General features: G+C 47.8%; 1 protein-coding gene across 2 annotated transcripts in view; it reads left to right on the top strand.

Moving 5' to 3' along the window:
- Positions 1 to 4,774: 4,774 nt before the first annotated feature.
- Positions 4,775 to 16,597, top strand: part of PRPSAP1 (phosphoribosyl pyrophosphate synthetase associated protein 1) — a 28,833-nt gene continuing 17,010 nt past the window's right edge. Inside the window, exons 1-3 of one of the 2 annotated variants that reach the window (XM_030294832.1) lie at positions 4,775 to 5,149; positions 9,483 to 9,535; positions 12,605 to 12,671. In XM_030294832.1, coding sequence (XP_030150692.1) covers positions 4,980 to 5,149; positions 9,483 to 9,535; positions 12,605 to 12,671 — 290 coding nt within the window. In that variant the 5' untranslated portion in view covers positions 4,775 to 4,979. The remainder of the gene's footprint in view (positions 5,150 to 9,482; positions 9,536 to 12,604; positions 12,672 to 16,597) is intronic. The other variant, XM_030294833.1, reaches the window with a different exon arrangement.

Below are 16,597 nucleotides of genomic sequence, written 5' to 3'. Positions count from 1 at the left end.
AAATGAGCAGAGGCCCCTTTCTCCTAACTTCAGACCCTGTATTAGTCACAGTGCTCCAGAGAAACAGAGCCAATGTTATATACGGTACAAGCATTGTGTATATATCATTGTATATATATGTACATCCACGACTGATGGGGGGAGGCTGGCCAACTGGAGACTCAAGAAAGAGGTGCAGTTTGAGTCCAAAAACCAGCTGCTGGCAGAATTCCCTTTTGCGCCAGGAGGTCAATCTGTGTTCTCTTCAGACCTTCAGCTGATTAGATGTGGCCCACCCACATGACAGAAGGTAATCTACTCAGAATCCACCAAATGCAAATGTTCATCCTGGGCACCATGGCCCAGCCAAATTGATACATCAAATGAACCGTTGCAGACCCTTAGGGATTTGCCCAAGGAAGAAAGAAATGAGCAGAAGCTTTGTAGGTACAAACTTGTCTTAGCTTGAGGCCGCCCAGAAGCAGGCACTAAGGCAAGAACGTGTGAGTGGTTGACGTGGGAAGCAAAGCCAGGAAGCAGCAATGGGCGGGACACAGGAAGAGAAAGAAGATGGCAAAAGGGGGGCTGTGCGACTGCACAGGTTATGGCCGAGGACAGCCGGGGAGCCCTGGGAGACAGTGTTGTCCCCAGGGAGCGGTGAGGGGCTGGGTTTTCACTCCCCGGCTTCTCCGGGTTGTGACCTGCAGGGGTTGCAGTCTGAAACCCCAGTCGCGTGAGCAGTGAGGATGCCTGAGTGCTTGAGACCTGGCAGCTCGCACTTTGCACAGAAATACACACAGATCGGTTTTTGTAAATTTTTTAAATTTTAATTTTTTAGAGAGAGCAACAGAGTGAACCGGGGAGGGGCAGAAGGAGAGAGAGAGAATTTTAATCCACGCTCAACATGGAGTCCGACCTGGGGCTCGATCCCACAACCCTGGGATCGAGACCTGAGCTGAAGTCGAGATTCCGACACTCAACAGACTGAGCCACCCAGGCGCCCCACACAGGTCATTTCTTCTTCTTCTTCTTTTTTTTTAGTTTATTTATTTATTTATTTATTTATCTATTTATTATTTTTTTAGAGAGAGAGCGCAAGTGAGCGAGCGGGGGAGGGGCAGAGGGAGAGAGAGAATCTTAAACAGGCTCCACCACGCTCAGTACGGAATCCAACACAGCACTCGATCTCGCGGCCTGCGTTGAAATCAAGAGTCAGATGCTCCGCCAACTGAGCCGCCCAGGCGCGCCCCCCCCCCCCCCGGTTATCTCACAGTTCGTGGGTTCGAGCCCCGCATCAGTCTCCGTGCTGACAGCTCAGAGCCTGGAGCCTGCTTCAGATTCTGTGTCAGCGCCTGCCCTTTCCCCACTCAGACACACACACTCTCTCTCTCTCTCTTTCAAAAATGAATAAACATTTTAAAAAATTAAAAAAAAAAAAAAGGAGTTTTCCAGTTGCATGATCTTGGGAATGGGCCTTCTGAGTCCAGATGTCACGTCCAAAGACACTCAGGACTTCTGGTTCCACCCATGACAGAGAAGCAGGTGTCAAACTAATCTCTCCACCTAATAAAAGCTGGACAAACATACGAAACTCCTGTTCAATAGACAGCACTACAGAGCACCCAGGGAAGAGAAGACTTGAGAGCTGGGATCCTTAATGGGGGCAAAGTCACTGAAGAAAGTTTCCAGTCACTTGGCCTTTGCCCTGAGGGTGTCTCCACGTCCACACTGCGGGGGTGAACCAGGGTCAGTAAAGTCCAAGCAGAAAGCAACAGTTTTAGCTGAAGAGACAGATGTCAGAATCTGAGCCACCAGAGTGGCTGGGACTCCAGGGGGCAAATTCTCGGAGAGGCCCGAACCGCACAGTTCCGCGAACAAATTATTTTGCAGACTGACTCCTAAACCGTACATATCCCTGGCAAGGCTCCAAGTAACCCAGCAGAAAGTAGCATGAGACACATAGGACAGAGTCATCATCTCAGAGTTTCGTGACTTTCATGAGCCCCCTTGGGATTTTCTCTGTGCCCCTCCCCACTCACAGTGTCTCTCTCTCAAAATAAATTATAAACTTAAAAAGAAGAAGAAGAAATCACAGCGGCAACTGCAAAGTTTCTCAGCCACGAGAAACTACATTATTTTCAACAAGGGGCAAACTGTTCCGGAATCCACACACCCAGAGTGTGGCCCACAGTGGGAAACAGGAGCTGGGCTTGGAGACCTGGGCCAGATCTGGCTGAGAAGTTCCATCTTGCAGGCAGTGGAAAGCCCCAGAGACCTTTAACCAGGGGATCTGGGGCGCAGATGTGGAGGGTGGGTTAAAAATGCTGGAGGAGGGGCGCCTGGGTGGCTCAGTCAGTTAAGCCTCTGACTTCGGCTCAGGTCATAATCTCAGGGTCTGTGGGTCCGTGGGTTCAAGCCCCATATCGGGTTCTGTGCTGACAGCTCAGAGCCTGGAGCCTGTTTTGGATTCTGTGTCTCCCTCTCTCTCTGCCCCTCCCCCACTCACATTCCGTTTCTGTCTCTCTCTCTCAACAATAAACATTTTAAAAAGTTAAAAAAAAAAAAAAAAAAGGAAAAGAAACGGGAGTGGGGGGGGAGGGTACCCGGCTGTCTCAGTCAGTAGGGTATGAGCTCTTGATCTCAGGGTTGTGAGTTCGAGTCCCACATGGGTGTAGAGATTACTTAAAAAAAATCTACAAAAAGAAAAGAAACTGGGGAAACCTTTTTTAAAAAATGTTTATTTATTTTGAGAGAGAGAAGGCATGTGCGAGTGAGGGGGAGGGAGGGACAGAGAGAGAGAGAGAGAGAGAGAGAGAGAATCCCAAGCAGGCTCCCACTGTCAGTGTGGAGACCAGTGTGGGGTTTGATCTCACGAACCAAGAGATCATGACCTGAGCCAAAATCAAGAGTCAGATGCTCAACCAGCTGAGCTACCTAGGTGCCCCCAAAACTTTCAACAGTATAACCCAAATGGTCATTTTTCTTTTTTAAATTTGAAGATCTAATTGCTTTTATTTTTTTAAGCTTATTTTATATATGTATTCAATCATTCATTCATTTATTTTGAGAGAGAGAGAAAGAGGGAGGGAAGGAGGGAGAGAGCAGAGGAGGGGCAGAGAGAATCCCAAGCGGGCTTCACATTGTCAGTGTAGATCCCGATGTGGGGCTCCAACTCACAAACCTGGAGATCGTACCTGAGCTGAAATCAAGAGTCAGGCACTTAACAGACTGAGCCACCCAGGCGCCCAGCCCCTGTTCATTTTTTATCTCTCTTCCCCTGCTAGATTGTACCCCCAGGATAGGAGCTTTTTTGTTTTTTTCTTAAGTATCCCAAACACCTAAAAAGGGCGTGGCAAATAGGTGCTCAGTAACCATTAACGTATGGATAAGTGGATAGATGTAGAAATGGGAGGTGAGGGGGGGAATGAAAGGGGTAAAAGTTAACTCCAGGATTTATTGGCTGGGAAATCAACTCAAGGTTATGATCAGTCACAGCGGGAATAGAGGAAGCAGCACAGTTCCAAGGAGACCTGAAAAAATGAAGATGGTACAAGGGTTCTGGGGGATATAGATAGGAAAATGTGAAAGGAAGTGATTTCCTTCTGTTCTAGAAGATAACAAGGCTTATGGTTAACCATAATTTGGCCCAGGCTATTTAGCTCACATACTTTTTTTTTTTTTTTTTAATTTAACCTACCCCAAGGAGAGAGGGGGTGGGTGGGGCAGTAATTCTGGAGAGCCAGCCAAATGTGGATCAGACGGCTTCAGATTTCCAAATCCTGAATCTTCAGGATTGTGAGGCTTCTTGAGGTGATAAGTCACAATCCACTGCTCCCTCTGGCCCAATGTTACAACAGGCGGAGTCCCTAAGAGACATTTTCAGAAGCTGGTACTGTGCGTGTGAGAAGCACTCCACCTGCCTCCCTCCCTAGTCTTGGGGCAGCTGGTAACCAGCGACTCAAAGCCTTCGATTTTCACTTTTCTTCTCGGATGTTACTCAACATGTACTGATTGCCTGCATCTGGAACCCACAGCACTGCCCTAGACCCTGGGCAATCCCAAGCGCTAAGTGACACACGATCTTGCCCAAAGAGCGTTTACATCCTAGCTGGGAATTCACAACGGTAAATCAGAACACAAGCAACTATGCATGGTTCCGTCCACGGTACAGTCCGGGGGGCGGAGGGTGGCTGAGTGTGATTGAGGTGATCTGGCGAGACTCCGCGGAGCGGATGCTACACCGGGTAGGTCTTTGAGGGACCGCAGCATGTGGGAGAGGAGGAAGAAGGGCTTTGGCGCTTGAGAGCAAAGCAATAATTGGCCGCTCAGGGAACTTTGCCTTAAGTGCAGATACGAGGCTAGGGTCCGTTTGGGGAATAAAGATCAGGCTCCGGGACACACACCACCTCGGGGGCGTTTCAGCACTGCCCGCGACCGGCGGAAAACAACCCCGCCCTCCGCTTTTCAAATCAATCCCAGCTGGGCGCTCTGGCTGTGTTAGCATAGAGGCGCGGGGCTAGATGGTCACCCTCCTCGGACGCAGACATTTTGGATCCTGGCAGAAGAGCTGGAAACGGCGGGGACCACTACCAAGTCAGGCCGCACCGCCCCGGAATGTGAGCGCAAAAGAGCTCCCGTGGGAGCGACAAAGGCAAGCGGCGGGGCGATCCGCGAGCCTCCTCTCGGCAGAACAAGCTTTCAAAGAGTTGCCCACCGCCCTGCCCTCATCTGAGATGGCGGCTCCGCGGGCGCTCTAGCCGGCGCCTCTCCAATTCCCAGAGGGGGCGGCGGCCTCGCCACTGGCTCTGAGGCGGCTGCAACGCCGGTCGCCACGAGCGTGGGTTCTGCCCCAGCCCTTGGTGGCCTCGCGTACGTGGACGTGGGGGTCTCGGGCCTCTCCCCTTCCCCAGCCGGAATCCCGGCCTCGCGGCCGCCTCAGCCGCAGCCGCTCCGGGCGCCGCCCCGCGCCGGCCGGCTGTAACCGCGCCTCGGGCCGGACGATGCCCAAGAAGCTGCTGCTGCTGCCCCCGCTCTCGGCGTCCTCGACTCTCCGCGCCCCGCGAGCCAGCCCCGCCGCCCGCCCGGCCATGAACGCCGCCCGCACCGGCTACCGAGTCTTCTCGGCCAACTCCACGGCCGCCTGCACCGAGCTGGCCAAGCGCATAACCGAGTAAGGGGGCGGGGCGGGGCCCCGGGCCGTGGCAGGGGCGGGGGGGGGGGCGTCCCGACGCCCCTTCCCCTCGGCGCCGCCCTGCACCCGGGCCGCGGAGCCGCGGGCCCGCCTGTTCCGGGCCGGACCGACCCTTGCGGGTGGCCATTCTGCACCAGAGACGCGATCGGCGGACTCTGACTTCTCCCCGCGCCGGCTGCGCGGCACCGCTCGCCCCACTCCCACTTCCCGGGCAGGGGCGAGGCTGCCGTCGCCCCGCAGGGAGGGCCCGGAGGGGGACCCTGGGCGCGGCCCCCTGCCCCACAGTGGGAGTTGACCTCGGAGCCGGGTCATCGCCACTCCCCGGTCTCCTCGGTGGGCCCGAGGCCCGCAGGTCCCCGGGCTATAACACGCTGACCCGGCGATGGGGGGCGCTGCGCCCGGAAGGGGGGCTGCGCGGGGGCGGGGGGCGGCGGGAGGGCCTTGCAGGTGGCAGGCGCCGGGTGCACCAACCCTAGCCGGGGTGGCGGAGAGAGCAGCGAGGACAGGACAACTCCAGGGGAGCAGATTTGTCAGAGTTGCTGATAGAAATAAGTCTAACCGTATTTTCTTAAGTCAGCTTTGCTTTCGAGCAGTCATTTGAAGGGAGCTCTTTGCCCTTCCGTGTGTTTTTAACCCAAGGAAGCCTGTGATCTCAAGTGGCTTCTGGGGTCTGACAGCTCTGAGATGTCTTTCCCCAGTCTTGCCACTTACTAACCCTGGGGCACTGGGCAAGAGACTTGATTTTCCTGAATTCCATTGGTAAGATAGGGACGGCGCTGTTATCTACCGGGCAGGAACATCGTGAGCAGCAACAAAATAATGTAGATAAAGCTTGTAGCTGAGCAGAGGCTCACAGTGGCCCTCGGAATAATAACTCTTTTCTAGTTGGCTCTTGGAGAGTCCCAGAGCTCTAATGCAAAGGAAGAGCCTTAGGAACCCTTTCCAGATAAACTTGTTACAAACCTAAGGTATAAAAATGAATAGCTTGCTTTTTAACATTTAAAGTCATTTTTATATCTGGAAACAGTTTTACATTAGAGTTCCTCTGGATTTTTCAGAGTTGATGAATAATCGCAAGGATATAATTTTGGGTTCTAGATGGAAATGTCGAAGGGAAACTTCAGTCCTATTTTCTCAGCAATGCCTATTTTCTTTTCAGTTGGGGGTTTTAAGTGAGATTAGAAGAGTAAATCCTTTTGCAGTCTACTACCTAGTTTCTGTTTCTAACCCCTGATAAATGTTGGCTTTTTGAGGCCAACTAAAATGCTAACTTTAAATATAAAGCTCATGTTTGTTTTCGGTCAAATTCACCACAGTGACCTTGCTGAGAGAAAGCAGATGGAGGAGGGCACATTTAAAAGGTCAATGGTTTTGCTTTTTTCTTTTAATGATAGGTTCTTCTCTGCCTTGTTCCAGAAATATTTAAAGATTTTAATTTTAATGTAATCACTACCCCCAACGTGGGGCTCAACCTTACGACCCCAGTTGGGATCAAGAGTCCCATGCTCTTTGGACTGAGCCAGCCAGGCGCCCCCAGAAATGTTTTATTTTTATTTTATTAAAAAAATTTTTTTTAATGGTTATATTTGTTTTTGAGACAGAGAGAGACAGAACATGAGTGGGGGAGGGGCAGAGAGAGAGGAAGACAGAATCCAAAGCAGGCTCCAGGCTCTGAGCTGTCAGCACAGAGCCCGACGCAGGGCTCGAACTCACAGACCGCGAGATCATGACCAGAGCCGAAGTCGGACGCTCAACCGACTGAGACACCCAGGCACCCCCAGAAATGTTTTAAATTACTGTAAATAATATTTGTAAATACTTCCTTTATCTGTTTCATATGTTGAGTTTCTGAGTAAGACTTTATTTGAAAAAAGGCTTTTACCACTGAGCAAAGTGTGAAGGTCCCTGACGTTAGGATATTTTATTTCCATGACTGCTTTTGGATCTGAACTTCCAAGCAGGGATTTTCAAACACTTTTGGTTATACACTTGAATCAGTAGAAAAGTTAGGTGTGCTGGATTCCCAGGATGTGTGTAAGTTACATACGTGTTATAATTAACCCCCTTCATCTAGCTTCAATTTAACAACTTTTTGTTAGTCTTATTTCATTTACTTTACCTATCTCTCACTTTTTGGGGGGCTAGATTCTTCTTTTTTTTTTTTTTTTAAACTAAGCTCTAGGGATGCCTGGGTGGCTCAGTCGGTTAAGCATCCGGCTCTCGATTTTGGCTCAGATAATAATCTCAGGGTTCATGAGTTCAAGCCCCACATCAGGCTCCATGCTGATGGTAGGGATCCTGCTTGGGATTCTCTCCCTCTCTGCCCCTCCCCTGCTCCTGCACACATGCTCTCTCTGTCTCTCAAAATAAAGAAACTTAAAAATATATATATATGTGTGAACTAAGCTCTATACCCAATGTGGGACTTGAACTCATGACCCGGAGGTCAAGAGTTGCTTGCTCTACCGACTGAGCCAGCCAGGTACCCCCCAAGGATTTTTTTTTAATTACAGTAAAATGTACATAACTTAAAATGTACCATTTATTTAACCTTTTTTTGAAAATATTTTTAATGTTTATTCAGTTTTTGAGAGAGAGATGGAGACAGAGTGCGAACGGGGGAGGGGCAGAGAGCAAGGGAGACACAGAGTCCAAAGAAGGCTCCAGGCTCTGAGCTGTCAGCCCCAACGCGGGGCTGACAAACCCCGCAACCACGAGATCATGATGTGAGCTGAGGTCAGACGCTTAACCAGCTGAGCCACCCCAGCACCACACCATTTAACCATTTTAAGCGTACAACTCAGTACAACTCAGTAAATACATCTACAGTGTTGTGTGGCTGTCACCAGTATCCATTTCCAGAACTTTTTCATCATCCGGAACAGAAACTCCATACCCTTAAAACACTAACTCCCCGATCCCTTCCCTCCCAATCCCTGGTCATTTCTGTTCTCCTTTCTGTGTCTGAATTTGCCTCTTCTAAGTACCTGTTATAAATGCAATCATGCAATATTTGTCTTTTTGTGTCTGACTTCTTTTACTTAGAATCATTTTTTCAGTGTTCATCTATATTATAGCATGTATCAGAATTTCATTCCTTTTTAAGGCTGAATAATATCCTATTGTAGACTTGACTGGAATAATTCTATTTATTTATACTGTGCACAGTATTTGTTCGTTGTTTGCTTATCAAGAGAAACTATTTCATACCCCAATATCCGTGTTTCATAGTTAGGAAACCCAGGTCAGTGACAAACTTCCATGGAACCCAACCCGAAGAAATTCTTTACATTCCAAAACCACTTTGCACCCCAAGAGGCACCAGCCTTCTTCACCTCAGAATCTCTCAGGGAATCATAATTTCTGTAGAAATTTGCCTATGCCTTCTTTCTTGGTTCCACTGCAGCAACCTGGAGTGAAGGCTGCAGCCCTCTAGGATATAAGAATCCTCCACAGTCTAAACTCTCAGACACTTGGCCAGAAGGCCTCGCATCTGACGTTTCCTCAAAGCACCAGAAAGCCACAACCTCCTCTACCCAGCGGCCTTCCTCGCTGTCCTGCGTGCGCGGCTGGAGTATTTCTAAACAGATTCCCCCCTCACATCATAGCATTTCACTCACTAAAGTGGTAATGCTACCTGATAACCAGGAAAACCTATGACGGGGCACCTGACTGGCTCAGTCAGTGGAGCGTGTAATTCTTGATCTTGGGGCTGTGAGTTCAAACCCCACAGAGGGTATAGAGATTACATAAAAATCTTTAAAAAAAAAAAAAGCAAAACCTATGACATCATTAATTCCTTAATATCATTTAGTATCAAGCCCTTGTTCATAGTTCCCTCCCCTGTGTCAAAAATGGCTTTTTGTGCCTAGTTTATTCTAATCAGGATCCCAAGCAACATTCACACTGCATTTGGTTAATGGCACTGAAGTCTATTCGCTTTTGGCCATTGCATTTAACTGTGACTTGTGGTTTTGGAATCGGTGTCGGTAGCCACACGTCTGTTTGGGAATGGTTTTCCAAGACCGTTATTCAGAAAACAATGAACTAGACATTAAACTTTGGCTGTGGATCCCCCCCCCCCCCCCCAGTAGAGCAGCGTGTTACAAAATGGTGGGCCCTTGAAGCTGCTTGTGGAACAGTGGAGGGTGTGTGGTTCTTAATGCATTAAACTTTCTGAACTTTTCTGGGTTTGGGGGAAAGAATGCTAGTCTAGTTATTTTAGCCTTTTTGTTAAACATACACATAGGAACTGAAGTTTTTTTTTTTAAAGAGCTTATTGCCTTTACCTCCCCTCCCCCCCCCCCCATAGGCGTCTTGGTGCAGAATTGGGGAAATCTGTGGTCTATCAAGAGACCAATGGAGGTAAGTGAAAATGATTTCTTAAACATCCTTTGTTCTCTAAACTGTTTAGTCAATTGATGTGGGTTTTTTTTTTTTTTTTGAATGTTAATTTATTTTTGAGAGAGAGCAAGAGGGGGAAGAACAGAGGGAGAGAGAGAGAATTCCAAGCGGGCTTCATGCTTCAGTGCAGAGTCTGACATGGGGCTCAAACTCAGGAAACAGGAGATCATGACTTGAGCCAAAATCAAGTTGGTCTATTTTTTTTTTTTCTTTCCTTTTTTAGGAAGAAAAGCACGTGTAAGTGGGGGAGGAGCAGAGAGAGGAAAACAGATTGCTAAGCAGGCCCCACACTGTCAGCACAGAGCCCGATGTGGGGCTTGAACTCACGAACCGTGAGATCATGACCTGTGTTGGACACTTAACTGAGCCACCCAGGAGCCCTTCAACTGACATGTTTTTAAAAGGCTGATACTATTCCCGTGTAACATGAAAACATTTTTCTTTAAGATCATTCACTACTTGCCTCTAAATCTTTCTTTCTTTCTTCTCTTTCTTAAAGTCCCCTTCCCCTGTTTCCAGGATAATGTGACTGTCTTGTCATTTCACAGTGAAAAAAGGAGAGATGTAAAGAATATGTTTTCTCTTCTATATTGGGCTCCGTTTGCTAAATGCCCTTTACATCTGTGTCTCCTTATGTCATCAAATGGCATCTAGAGCAATCTGGTACCAGGTAGTAATGACTTTTTAAAAAAACCAGCTTTGACGTCCGACTTCGGCTCAGGTCATGATCTCACGCGGTTTGTGAGTTTGAGCCCCACGTCCCTCTGCACAGAGCCTGGAGCCTGCTTTGGATTCTGTCTCCTTCTCTCTCTGCCCCTCCCCACTTGTGTTGTGTCTCTCTGCCTCTCAAAAATGAATAAATGTAAAAAAAAAAAATTAAAAAACAACCAGGGGCGCCTGGGTGGCTCAGTCGGTTGAGCGTCTAACTTCAGCTCAGGTCATGATTTCACTGTTCGTGAGTTTGAGCCCCGTGTCAGGCTCTGTGCTGACGGCTCAGAGCCTGGAGCCTGCTTCAGATTCTGTGTCTCCCTCTCTCTTTGCCCCTCCCCTACTTGTGTTCTGTCTCTCTCTCTGTCTCTCAGAAATAAATAAATGTAAAAAAAAATTTTTTTTAATAAAAAATAAATAAATAAATAAATAAATAAATAAATAAAAATAAAAAACAAACCAAACAAACCCAGCTTTGAGTTCTTTCATCCCTAAATTTTTTTCTCAGTTCTCTTGTAGACTCTCATCCTGGGTTGGTAACCCATTTTGGCTGCCCTCTGAGTTTCCGTGGAAAATTGTGACATTAAATGATAACGCTTCAAAGCACTTTGTTGATTGCCCATGTCCTAGGAGTGCTGCATCGTAAATCTAGTGGGGCTGTGTACTTCAGGCCGTACAATGCCCTGTGAAGACAAGTTAACGTAAAATAATTTGGAACTGGGGTGCCTGGGGGGCTCAGTTGGTTAAACGTCTGACTTCGGCTCAGGTTGTGATCTCACAGTTCAAGCCCGGCGTCGGGCTCTGTGCTGACAGCTGGGAGCCTGGAGCCTGCTTCGGATTCCGTGTCTCCCTCTCTCTCTGCTCTCCTCCACTCGTTCTCTGTCTCTCAAATATGAATAAATTAAAAAAAAATTGTTTGGAACTATTTTTGCAAAGTTGAAAGCTTAGGTTTATGATTCTTGCTTCCTTTTTTCTTTCTAAGGTAGAACTATCTGTGGTGTAAGTAGCTTGAGGAGGTAAATTACTAAGACCTAGTGATGTTCAGGCATCTAAAAAAGGAAGGTATTTGAAAAAGGAAAGATGATTTAGTGGCTGGTTTAGTGGAAAACACATGTGCCCAAAATGTTGTAAGTTCCATGTGTGGTATAATTAACCCCCAGATATCCTTCATCCCGCTTCCACACTTAGAAACTTGTTTTTTTTTAAGTTTATTAATTTATTTTGAGAGAGAGAGAGAACAAGTGGGGAAGGGGCAGAGAGAGAGGGAGAGACAGAATCCTAAGCAGGCTTCGCACTATCAGCGCGGAACCTGACATGACATGGGGCTCGAACTCATGAACTGTGATATCATGACCTGAGCTGAGATCAAGAGTCACTGCGCCCCTTAGTCACTTTTTTTAAAAGTTTTATTTATTTAAGTCATCTCAACGCCCCACGTGGGGCTCAAACTCACGACCCTGAAGTCAAGCGTCGCGCGCTCGACCGCGCCAGCCAGGCGCCCCTGCATTTAGTAACTTTCTACTTGGTGACTTTAAAAACTTCATCTACAGTCAAGACAAGTCAGGAGATACTGGTATTCAAAAACCTAAAGCTGAAAGCAGATAGACGAGCTAGTCTGTTTAGCAGTGACAATTTTAATTTATGGTGATGGCATCTGGGGAGCTCCTGAGATAAAGCACCTGAGGACGAGAAGGTGGTTTAACCAACCCCACTATTCGCTCTCCGGTCTTTTTCTTTTGCTGTTGTTGTTGTTTTTAAGTAGGCTCCGTGTTCAACATGGGGCTCGAACTCTCGACCCTGAGATCAAGAGCCGCGTGTTCTACCTACTGAGCCAGCTGGGCGCCCCATCTCTTGGTCTCTTTCTGTCACATTAGCCTGAAAAGTCTCCCAGCCTTTGGCGTTGCGTTGTCTCTCCTGGATCAGTCCTCGTCTGCTTGGCCCAGGTCTTCCACTTGGGGACCTCAGGACAGGGCCCGAGGCCACCACATTTGTGGGAAGAAGGCAGTTAACTTTTGACCTCTTTACTTTTCCCCAGGCGTCCAGTCTTTATTTCGGTGATGGGTTTGCTTTTTTGGACCCCGAGATTTTATGTGGATCTGTTTGTGTTACTTTTTTGCCTTTTAGCTTATTTTTGGGTTTTTTTCCCTTCAGCTTCACTATTTTTATATGGATGCTTGTCATTCTGAGATCTCTTGCAGAATTATTTTGGTGCGCTAGGTGAAGTGTTGATTTAGATTTCATCTTGACTCCGTCCATGTGCTGCCCAATTAGTGTATCACGAAGTGCTTTCCCTAAACTATTGGACTTTTTTTTATTTTTCAGAAACAAGAGTTGAAATAAAAGAATCTGTTCGTGGCCAAGATATTTTCATTATACAAACAATACCCAGGTAAGATTAGCATTAGAGGTAAGATTTCCTCTAAAAATCTTAGCGATAGAATTCTGTTATCATAGAAGCAACAATTCCGTTTTCTTTTTTTTTTTTCTTTAATGTTTATTTATTTTTGACAGAGAGAGACAGAGCATGAGCAGGGGAGGGGCAGAGAGAGAGGGGGGGAGACACAGAATCCCGGAGCGGGCTGAGCCACCCAGGCGCTCCGAAAAGCTTTTTGTTGTTAAATCCGAAGCATGGCCCCTGCCGATGTGTACCTCGCAAGACAGTTTTTGCACTTTTTTTTTTTTTTTTTTTTTGCATAGTGGCCCATTTCAAGCTGCTCTGGTGTAGATGGTATCTGTGTATGTCTCTGGAAAGTGCAGACCTTCCTGTCTAGGTTTATTGAGATTCCTGAGACCGTGGTCGTGGTCAGAATGGCACTTGGGGCGCCTGGGTGGCTCCATCGGTTAAGCACCCAACTTCGGCTCAGGTCATGATCTCACAACTTGATTCTGTGTCTTTCTCTCTCTCTCTCTCTCTCTCTCTCTCTCTCTCTCTCTCTCTCTCTCTCTCTGCTCCTCTCCCACTCATGCTGTCTCTCTTTCAAAAATAAATAAACATTAAAAAAAAAGATGAGAACGGCACTGGAGGCCATCGGGGTGAGGCTCTTACATGTATCTTCTTTAAGCCTTCACCCAAATCCCACATGGAAGCTACTTTTAGCCTCAGTGAAAATGTGACTTGTAATAAGAAATATATATTTGGGGGCGCCTCGCTGGCTCAGTTGGTAGAGCATGCGACTCTTGATCTCGGTTAGGGTTGTAAGTTCGAGCCCCAGGGTGTAGAGATCACTTAAAAATAAAATCTTAAAAAAAAAATGTGTGTGTGTGTGTGTGTGTGTGTGTGTGTGTGTGTGTATTTGGTCTTCCTTTCCCAGTGCTGAGCTCCTAAAACCTAAAACCTGTGGAATTTCCTAAGCGATAAGAGCAATAAAGGTGTCTTTTGTTATTCATAGCAAGCCCCTTACAGCCACTCCTGAGCTGACGTTATTGAGATGGTTTTTGGGAAGCCTCTAGATAACCACTAGAGGGGGGCTCCTGGGGAAGTCAGCAGAGGATAGAGGGTGGGAACTTTCAGCCCCTCCCTCCCCCACGGGGGTGAATCCGTCCTCAGAAGCCTGTGCCCGAGTGCCTGCAGCACATACCCTGCCTGGACATCTTGTGTTTCTGGTATTTCCATAGGAAGATTCCAAGAAATGGAATTGCTGGGTGTAAACATCCATGCCTCTGTAGTATTGTTAGATAAGGCGGCTCTGATAGATACTTTGATAGTAACTTTGCCCACTAGTCCTCCGGCAATTTTGGTTTTGTACTGGTTTCCTCCCGCTCCTGGCACTCTTTTTGCCTCGTGCTTTTGTTCGATGCTGCACCTTAGAAATGAGGGGGAGGGGACACCTGGGTGGTTCAGGCGGTTGACCTGACTTCGGCTCAGGTCATGATCTCACCATTTGTGGGTTCGAGCCCCGCATGGGGATTTGCAATGACAGCTCGGAGCCTGGAGCCTGTTTCAGATTCTTTGTCTCTCTCTCTGCCCCTCCTCCGCTCATTCTCTCTCTCTCTATCTCTCTCTCTCTCTCTCTTCCCCTCTCCCTCTTTCAAAAATAAATATTAAAAAAAAATTTTTTTTAAATGAGGGGAAGACCTGAGGGTCTTGTCTAGGGGCGAAATGCGGGAGCGTGGGAGCTCTGTCACCCGTGAGGCTGCCCTCTGGTGTTGTGCTCGCCAGGGGAGACTAATGTCATCACCCCTGTTGGTGGTGCTGCTGACCAATAGCCCCGGAGGTGGGGCTCACCTTCCAAACCCCCCTCCAGAGCCCGCAGCATATTCCCTTTGCTCCAGTAATCGCACGTTTTTTATTGTTGAGGGTGGATTCAATTTTTTGGAAATGGCAAAAAGCCTTTCTGAATGAAGTGATTATGTTGCATGATTTAAAAAAAAAAATTTTTTTTTTAATGTTTATTTTTGAGAGGGAGAGAGAGAGCGGGGAAGGGACAGAGAGAGGGAGACACAGAATCCGAAGCAGGCTCCAGGCTCTGAGCTGTCAGCACAGAGCCTGATGCGGGGCTCGAACCCACAAACCATGAGATCATGGCCTGAGCTGAAGTCAGACGCTTCACTGACTGAGCCACCCGGGCACCGCTATGTTGCATGATTTAAATGTCTGATACTTGATGTGGAGAACAAAGGCGAAAGAAAAAAAAATTGAACTTCCTCACAACTTACAGCTCAGTGACAGGTATTTAGAGACACGCAGAGTGACCTTCCTCAGGGAGCTTAGCTGCCTCCACGTTAATACTTTGCTAGAGGCAAGAGGCAGTCTTAGCTTGACGTTTGTCCAACCTCCAGGATCCTATAAAAAATCCCTTTGGAAACTTCCTTTATCTCTAACTGCCCCCTCCCAGCCCCAAGATATAGACTAGCAGTCATTCTCCAAGCATTTGGCCTACTGATAGACATCTGCAGGGTCTCATGACTGCGGTTTTACTGGAGGAAATGACCTCTTCCTCATAAGAGCTAGCCCCTCAAGGTCCTGGACACCTTGCTTCCATATTCCTTCGAGACTCAACGCTGTCCCTGACCCCCCTCCCAACTTGAAAGTATACGATCAGCCACTCCTCACAACCCCGGTGCAGTGCTTTCTGCCCACAGGTCCTGTCCCCGTGCTTTCATAAAACAGCCCTTTTTTGCACTGAAGACGTCTCAAGAATTCTTTCTTGACCGTTTGCTCCCGAACCCCAACATTTCACATCCGTACTCCAGGGGCTTCCAAACATACTGAGCGAGGGAAGGAAGTAAAATGGATGTGAAGCTTACAGAGTGTTTTTTGAAGCACAATTTCCGTGTTTATGTTACAAGGCCTAGTGTGTTGATGTAATGTAAGAAGTCATTAAAAGAACATTTACGGGGCGCCTGGGTGGCTCAGTTGGTTGGGTGTCTCACTCTCGGTTTCAGCTCAGGTCACGGTCTCACGGTTTCGTGAGTTCGAGCCCCTCATTGGGCTCTGTGCTGACGGTGCAGAGCCTGCTTGGGATTCTCCCTCTGTCTCTCTCTCTCTCTCTCTCTCTCTCTCTTTGCCCCTCCCCTGCTCACCCTGCCTTTGTCTCTCTCTAAAAAGAAATAAACTTTAAAAACTGAAAAAGAGAAGAACATTTATACCTTATTTGCTTCAGATGATTAAGTCGTGGGGTCGGAGGTGGGGTAAATCCCACCCCGTTACCATGTTGTCACTCCTTCAATCTATGGCGTCGGCCTGTCATTGCGGTCCTGCGCAGTTCGACCGGCGTAAGACCATGTCTGCTTCCTCGTGTCTCATTTATCTTTGTTTATCGAAACCGGCAGAGCAACAAGGTCGAATTTAATATAGGATGTGATTATCTTAGGGGAAAGAAAAACGAGTCAGTTGGTAAACAATTAAGATTGTCCTACTTAGATACAAAGACCACGAAAACTAGCCAGGATGTACTTGGAACAGTCTTAGGGAACAGATAAACAAAGCAGAGGCTGCCAGCCAGCTTCTCTTCACCCTGCTAGCCCACAGATTAACTGCCTGCTGTCCGGTTTGTCTAGTGTCCCGCAGGGAACGGGGAGAGCCAGTGTGACAGAGGCTCCTTTGTTGCTTTCCTGACCGAACGGGTGGGGCATGGGAGGCTTTCCTCAGCTTCGGGCTGGAGGATGTTGAATCCCTTGGCATAGGTCAATAGGAAGAGGAAAAAGTAGAAAATGAAATCCCACGGCAGAAATTAGTAATTAGTGAAAGGGAAGTTTTGCTGAAATCCAGGCTCTTTGAAAATTGTTCATTTTGTTATGTTAACATCTTACCATCTGGGCGGGCCTTGAGGTGTGCTGCCCAAACCTCACTGCATCCTACGGTTGTGTGTTATA

This window comes from Lynx canadensis, chromosome E1, assembly GCF_007474595.2.
Source record: "Lynx canadensis isolate LIC74 chromosome E1, mLynCan4.pri.v2, whole genome shotgun sequence".
NCBI classification, from domain to species: Eukaryota; Metazoa; Chordata; class Mammalia; order Carnivora; family Felidae; genus Lynx; species Lynx canadensis.
The sequence above is the reverse complement of the archived record's forward strand: the minus strand, read 5'-3'. Positions and strand labels throughout refer to the sequence as shown.